The sequence below is a fragment of the Pteropus alecto genome, unplaced genomic scaffold (genome assembly GCF_000325575.1).
Source record: "Pteropus alecto unplaced genomic scaffold, ASM32557v1 scaffold41, whole genome shotgun sequence".
NCBI lineage: Eukaryota > Metazoa > Chordata > Mammalia > Chiroptera > Pteropodidae > Pteropus > Pteropus alecto.
Genome location: NW_006430464.1, coordinates 1,984,678 through 1,992,391, shown reverse-complemented (window position 1 = coordinate 1,992,391; position 7,714 = coordinate 1,984,678). Strand labels below are relative to the sequence as shown.

The window sequence follows — 7,714 nt, the reverse complement described above, 5'->3', positions numbered from 1 at the left end:
TTATAGTGCCAGTATCGGGGAACAGGGATGGACAGGGCAAGCCAGCCCCGGTATGTTAGGGGGAAGCAGGCCGCTGGGTGGGGACCGAATTGGGTGGCCTGAGCAGACCAGGGGTGGAGTCCAGGAAGCAGGGAGGGAGGAGGTGTCAGAGCTGAGAAACCGAACTGCAAATCACCAGCGGTGGCACTGGGCAGAGGGACTGGGCAGGGGAAGGGGAGAGGGGTTATCCCATGGGGGAGCCTGCGGAAGCCCAGTGAGGGCTGGGATGGAGGAGGGGCAGGGCCAGCTCTGGGTATGGGGACAGACGCGGGAGGCTGGAGGCTGAGGCTGGGCTCCAGAGAGAGAGGAGAGGCTGCATTCCTCGTTGGAAGTTGGGCCTCCTTTCCCTTCTGTATCCTGCTGTGATCCCCCAAAGGCACCTCCAGGGCACTGAGATGGAGAAAGGGACCTGGACCCCTCCTTTCACTCAGCCGAGGCGCCCGGCACAGCTGCAGGGACCTAGGACACGTCTCAGAATGAACTTCCTGGCCTCGGACTGCAGGAAAGGCAGGCCCCTCCTCTACTCAGCCTTGAATCCTGACTCCAGCTGCTGGCATTCCCCAAGATTTCCCCTACAGAGGTCAGCGAGGGACTTTCCCGACGTCCTCCTCCTCCCCAGCCTCCCACCCCGCCTTGGCCCGTCCCCAGCACGCGGCCTGTCCCCTGACCAGCTTCAGCTTCTGGGCCTCAGTTTCCTTCGCTTTCAAATGGGCGTGTTTACGCCGTCGACCGAAAAATACCATCAACCAGGTGTCTCATCACCAAAAAAGATTTATTCAAGGGAAAGAATGAGTCCGGCCCAGCGTGTGCAGACACGGCAGCTTGCCACGTGAGCACTCCGGCCTGTGTGCCAACATGGGGGTGTTTATAGAGGGGAAAAGGAAGTTAGAACCGTAGAGCTTTATTGTAACATACGGGTCTTCCTGTGGGGTTCTCGGGATTATGGCGAGTATGAGAACTTCCAGAAGCCCTGGCTCCTCCCACAGGCCCTCCCGACCGGATACGTTTGCTTAAAGTTCCAGTTCTTCCTTGTCCACACCACCTTGCAGAGTCGTTAAAATTCAGCAAGACAGTGAGTGCTGTCGGGGACGGGCGACATGAACACTTGGTCCAAGCCTGACATAAATTTGAGATAGTAGCATTAACCTTTCTCAGAAAAATGGGAGCGTGCTGGGCTCACCCAGCTCTGGGGACAGCCCCACCTTTGGGATGACAACGCTGAGAGGTGAAGGTCCTTGGTCAAGGTCACACAGCTAGTAAGAAGTCCACGACCAAACCTCACAGACCTTCTCTCCAAACCTCAATCTTTCAAAACTTCACAGCGAGGGCTCCCGCTCGCAGACACTGGGTGCCTCCCCGTGAGGCTCTGCCCAGCTCCTCCTCCTCTCCCTCCAGCCTCCGTCAAGGTCAAGGAGGTCAAGGTTGGGGTCAAAATCGGGAGCATCTCTGCAGTGGCCCATCCTTCCTGGGTGAGAGATACTGTTCTGGAATATCTCGCCTTTCTTTTTGCCCAAACAAAACTAGCCTTATTGTCCTTCTGTCTGCCATAAACAAATTTCGAGGGGACATTCAGGGGCACGCGCTGCCAGCCTAGAGGTTAAGAGATTCCATTGTGAAGGGCTGTTCTTCCAGGATGCATTTGTTTCTCCTACTAAGTTCAAGGAATGGAGATTTTTTTTAAAAAAATGGCGGGCATAGGGGAACGAGAAACTGGAGGCAGGAAGATGCTGGCAGAGACTCGATGAGAAAGGGAGGGAAATAAAACAACATGGAGCCAGACGGCGAATGAACGGAGGTGAAGGCACGGCCACGTTCTGTTTAAAAAGCTTTTTTTTTTTTAACTGAGTAAATTTGCAAATCTTACTGGCTTTATTCGATGATTCGCGAATCAGGCAGCGTCCCTTGGAGCAGAGAGAAAGGAGCTCTGAGCAGCCGTCAGAAATAAGACTTTTATAGGCAGAAGGGAGCAGGGAGGAGACACTCATATTAGCAAAAGTGGATGGGTGTGGCAAGGTCACTTCTTTTAAGGGACAGCAGGGGCCTCTCAGGCAGAGGGCCTACTGAGTGATGACCGGGCGATTCCTGACCGACCCACTGAAGATTCCTTCTCTGGGAGAAGCTGACACTGTCATGAAGTCTCGGTTTAGTGACGTGAGGCTTAGCATCAATGACTCCATTGGAGGCCCGTTGTCTTATTTTTAACAATCCCTTCTGTATGTATTTCCTGAGCACCTACTGTGTGCCGAGCCCAGTTTCCAAGGGCTATGGGGGGGATACACAGGGAATAGGACAGACACTGTCCCTTCTGTCACAGAGGGAAGGAAGGATCAGCGTCCGTCCTGATAATAACAAGCTGAGGCTGAGAGAAGCCTAAAGGGACAATTTGGAGAGAGAACTGGAACAGAGCGGGAGCTAGAGGTGGCACCGAGAGGGGACAGTCCACCCTGCCTGCCTGAGTGGCTTCTCTCTCCCTCTGTCTGTCTGTCCCTCGCCTCCTGTCCTTCAGTTCTCGTCTGTTTCTTTCTCTCAGCCTCCATCTTTCTCTCGCAGTCTTAGTCTGTCTATCTGCTTTTTTTTCATTTCCTGCGCGCACGCGCGCTTGCTCTCTCTCTCTCTCTCTCTCTCTCTCTCTCTCTCTCTCTCGCTCCGTCCCTGCCTTTTTCTCCATTTCTTTATGTCTATTTCTCTCTCTATCCCTTTTACTGTCTTTTTCCATCTCTGTCTCCTCCCTCTTTTCCTCCCTCCCTCCCTCCCTGCATCTCCCTCTCCCTTTCTTCCCGTCATCCTCTGCCTTCCCACAATTTCACTCAGGCCCCCATTATCCCATGTCCCATACTCGGCAGATTAGGGACCAAACGGAGGAGCCAGGTTTAACCCTTGCCCTTCAAGCGTTCACAGTCTAGTCGGGGAAAGGAAGAGAGACGCGCCTAGGAGGAAGGCACGGAGCCACCCCACAGGAAGCTTCCGTCCTCCCACCCCGGGTGCTCCCTCCTCATTGCGGTGGCTTCCCCTTGCTCCCCAGTCCCCAGAGGGTTCATCTGGACCCAGAGGCAGAGGCGGGGTCTCTAGGAACTTGTGGCGGGAATGAAAATGGACAGGAATGAAAATGCAGGAACCAGGAAGCCACCAGGGCCACGACGGTACCTTCCACCTCTCCCTGATAGAGTCCTACTTACTTTTTGTCGTCGGAGCTAGATTCGCTCTGCTCATGGATTTCTCTGGTTCTTCTTAGATATGGCTTAACATGGCCACACTCGCTGGGCCCTAAAAACCCTTTGGCTGCCCAGCCTACGACTCCACCAGCCACCCTGCTTGTGCTTGTCACTCCATATTTCCCAGGGAGAGAGTCTGCTTGGTAGAGAGCGTCCTCCCCAGCCAGCACCCACCCGCACAGCTCCATCTGCCCCCAACCCATTCGTGTGCCACCTTCTAGGATCTGTGTGGTCTGAGAGCCACACTTGACCATGACCAGTACACCCAATGTGAAAAGTAGAGATGCCCCCAGGCCCAGCCCAGAGCCCATACGGAACAGGACCCTTTCTTTATACGTGGCAATATCAATAACCGACAGCATGCGTTTGCGTGCCAGGCCCCGTGTCGCTCCTTGGAGAGATGACGTTGCTTGCCCAGCATCGCACAGCTGATGAGCGTGGGAGCCTGAAGTCGGCACTCACGGCGACAGCGTGCGCACGTCCCCACTGGCCGGGTGTCCTCTCTGAGACGTCGTGACAGGCAGCGCGTCCCACGCGGACCTCCTGGGACTGAGGCTTCGCTTTCCGTGGCGAGGAGGAAGCGCCTCATCTGGATCTTGTGGGCCGTGCGACAAATCTCGAGCATCCGCTGAGCAGAGAAACCTTCATTAGCACCCCTGGCCTGTCGGGCGCCATACAGTCACGTCCCAGGGGATGAGGGTGGTGGGCGGGCAGCCCCCGGTCAAGTTGACAGGCCCGAGAATCTTCCGGAAAGAAAACAGTCACATAATCTCAACAGGCTCTGCAGGCTCCGGCGACTATTATCAATCGCCTGCGGCGATGCTGACAAGTTAGGTCCTGCGCCGGCTTCTATCGGCCATGGTTAACCCTGAAGGACAGTGGCTGCTCTGCTTCTGGCAGCTTCCCTGGGTCAGCCCGGTCACACCGGCTTCGTTTGGTCCCAGTGTCTTCCTCTTGATGGCCACTGGGTTCCGAGCCCAGAGCACAGGCCCTGGGTCCCGGCAGCTGGAGACCTGGCGTCTCCAAACTAACCCAGCGCTCAGCCCCTGCCTGTGCTTCTTTATCGAATGTTCCACCTATTTATTTGATAAATGTGCTTTATAGGCTATTCATTTCCTAGGGCTGCTCTAACGACATATTCCAAACTGGGGAGCTTAAAATAATAGAAACTTATTCTCTCACTGTTCTGAAGGCTCGAAGCCAGTCTCCGCCTCTCTCGTCACGTGGCGTTCTCCCCTCTCAGGTCCCGTGTCACCCATCGTGTTGGAGTAAGGGCCCACCCCACCCCAGTGGGACCTCATCTTTACTAAGTGTGTCTGCAGAGACCCTGTTCCCAATGACGTCACACCCTGAGGTTCTGGGCGGGGGCTAGGCTTTCAGCGTAACTTTTCGGGGGGACACAAACGCATACCGAGGGCGCGACACCGTCTGGAGGCTGGGCTGTGCGTGAGGTCACTTGTCATAGGCCACAGCCCATGAATGGAGAGGCCCCCGGCGAGCCAGCCAGGTGTCCACCTCCAGTGAGTGCACTGCGGCTGGGAGAGCCAGGAGGTCAGGTGGTTGAGTTCTTGATGGGCCAGCAATTTCCCTTCAAAGGGGTCAGGCATGGGTGGGACACACAAAGATGGACGTCTCTAGAAACTGGACCCTCCGCAAATAGTAGATTCATACACTCGTACTGTCCACATACAACCGTATGTATACTCACGGTTCGTACGCGCGCACAACTAAGCATGCAATGTCTATGCACGTGATGTGTACACACTCACATAAACGTATACACTCTCATATACACACAAGCCATGTGCCAGGTGTCCCCAAACACCTGCACACTGTATGTAGCACGCACGTATATGTACACAATACACACACTCATGCGACACAATGTACACATGACCATTCGTATGCACACAATCTCACACGCACTATACACAAATATACACATACCCATTCAATGCACTCATCCAATGCACATACCATGTGCACACCCATCAAGCACACGTATCCCCAGCTGTGAACACACCTGTGTGAACCCAGTGTGAACACACCCGCATAACATACTCTAAAGACAAAGCTACATACATGTGCCTGAGTAGTCATACTCATTCACACGCACACACAAAGTAAATCCACACACACACACACACACACACCCCCGATGTCTGCACGCACAACCGTGCCGCTGTTCACGCTCTGCCATGTTCACCCGCCACCCCAGGCCCTCCATGCTCCGAGCTAATGTTTGTTTCCTGCTCTCCGTCCCCCGACAGCCATGCCCTTCCTTCTTCCCCACGGCTCACTACTTGGGCTTCACACCTTCACCGCTGCAGCAGCGGCTGCTGGAGATTCAGCCCACGTGGGAGTTACAGACGCTGGAACCAGGGGTGTGTGAACGATCACCGCGATAGGCCGCCCCGGGAATCAGACGGGCGAGTCCTCCACCCTGCCCGCCGTGGCCGGGGCGAACGGGCGGCCGGACGCACAGTGCGCCAGCCCCGTCTCCAGGGTCAGCCTCCTGGTCCTGCGCGGCGCCACGGCCAGCACGGTCCCGTGGCGGACCCACCGCCCGGACGACTGGATGCAGGAGCGGTACCCCCACGTCCCCGGGGAGTTCATGCGCCTCGCCGGCCACCCCTGCTCCTGGACCTTCTGCCACCACCTCTGCGACGAGATCCTCCGGAGTTCGCCCTGCACGACCATGTGTGGGAGGAGGCCCGGCAGTTCCTCTGGGCCCTGCAGGTGAGTGAGAGCCTGCCAGGCACCTTCGCGGGGGTCTGTGGGCGCTGGGGGGCTACCTCAGGTCACGCCCAGGTGTGGAAAGGCTGGTGGCTGCACAGTGATCCCTAGAGCAGACCCTGGGCTGGTCCCGGGCTCGCTCCTGCGCCCTCATCTTTGTGGTCTCCGGAAACAGCATGGCCTGGTGTAGGCAGGACAGGGACGCCTCCGGGGGCCGTGGGGTGTTTGCCAGCAATGGCATTGAAGGCTTCCCTGCCAAGGACTCTGCGTTACTCACACAGTGTAACCACACCATCACGACCACTGAGACGTTCGGGACCTGGGCCGCCTACCTCGTGGGTGGACAGACCGTCTACCTGGCCGATCACACCCTCCCAGACTCTCCCGTCCTCAAAGTCGCCAAGCCAGAGACGGCCTTCCTTCCAGAATGGGTTGGGATTGCCGCAGATCCACCCTCGTTACTCAAGTACTGATGTTAGCCCTTCCTCGGCACCCTCTCTTCCCTTTCCGACTCCCCCAAAATCAGTCCCAAGGCATGAGGAGCACATTACTAAGTGGACCTACCTGGACCCTTCCCTCGTGCATCAGAATGCTTCCAGCTGCAAGCTACAGAAATCCCAACTAATGAGTTTAATTCACGTATTCATGTGTCTCGCATCAGGCACATCTCCAGGGTTAGTTAACTTGGCAGCTCGACGATATCTTCAGTGACCCCAGCGCCATCCATCTTGTCGAACTGCTATTATCTCCTCTTAGACTGGTTCCCTCATGGTCCCAAGAGGGCTGCCATATACCCAGCTGTCCCATGCAGACAACCTCTCTCCGAGGCTTATTCTTATCTTAGGTCCCTTTTCAAGAGTGAGGGAAAGCTTCCGAAGCCCTCCAGCGTTGTCGTATACCACAAGCCAGCAGGGGCCTGAGCTAGGACAGGATGGTAATATTCTATATAGGATCAGAGTCTGGCTTGTCTGCTTAAAATGGCAGCTGTTACGAATTGGATTGTGTTCCCCAAAAAGATATATTGAAATCCTAACTCCCAGTACCTGTGAATGTGGCCTTATTTAAAAACAGGGTCTTTGAAGATATAGTCAAGATGCAGTCACTAGGGCGGGCCCTAATCCAACATGTTCATGTCCTTACTATGAAAAAGGGAGATTCAGGCACAGAGACAGGATGCCCACAAGGAGAGCACTGTGGGAAGATGAAGACAGACATCAGGGTGATGCACCCACATGCCCAGGACTCCCAGCGATCGCCAGCGAACCCCCGGGAGCTGGGAGAGAAGCAGGGAACAGATGCTCCACTCACAGCCCTCAGAAGGAACCAGCTCTGCCAACACCTTGATCTTGGACTTCTGGCCTCCAGGACCGCGAGCCAATCAACGCCTGTGGTTTAAGCCACTCGGTCTCGGGCACTTTGCCACAGCAGTCTTAGGAAACTGATTCAGTACCTTGGAAAGTGGGGAGGGTGGAGGGCTGTTTCTGACGGTCCCGTGGACTTTCTTCACTTAAGCAAGCGTCAGCTGAATGGTGGCTGTTGCCTGCTGGCTCGTTTTCATTGAACTAAGTCACGTTCATGGTTACGGCCTGTTCCTTCTAAGGACTGGCACTCCCTAGGGTTGTATCCATGGCTCCTTGCTCTGTAGGATGACTTTATGGTTTCACAGAATGTGTATAGATGATGCTCGCGTTTTTAGTTGGGGGCCAGAAGCTTCCCTTTAGACCAAT

General features: G+C 55.5%; 1 protein-coding gene across 1 annotated transcript; it reads left to right on the top strand.

Annotated features, from left to right (window-relative positions):
- Positions 1-5,523: 5,523 nt before the first annotated feature.
- Positions 5,524-6,460, top strand: FUT2 (fucosyltransferase 2). The gene is given in 3 exon segments (XM_006927094.1): positions 5,524-5,926; positions 5,929-6,072; positions 6,075-6,460. Coding segments are annotated over 3 exon segments (933 nt in total).
- The last annotated feature ends 1,254 nt before the right edge of the window (positions 6,461-7,714 follow it).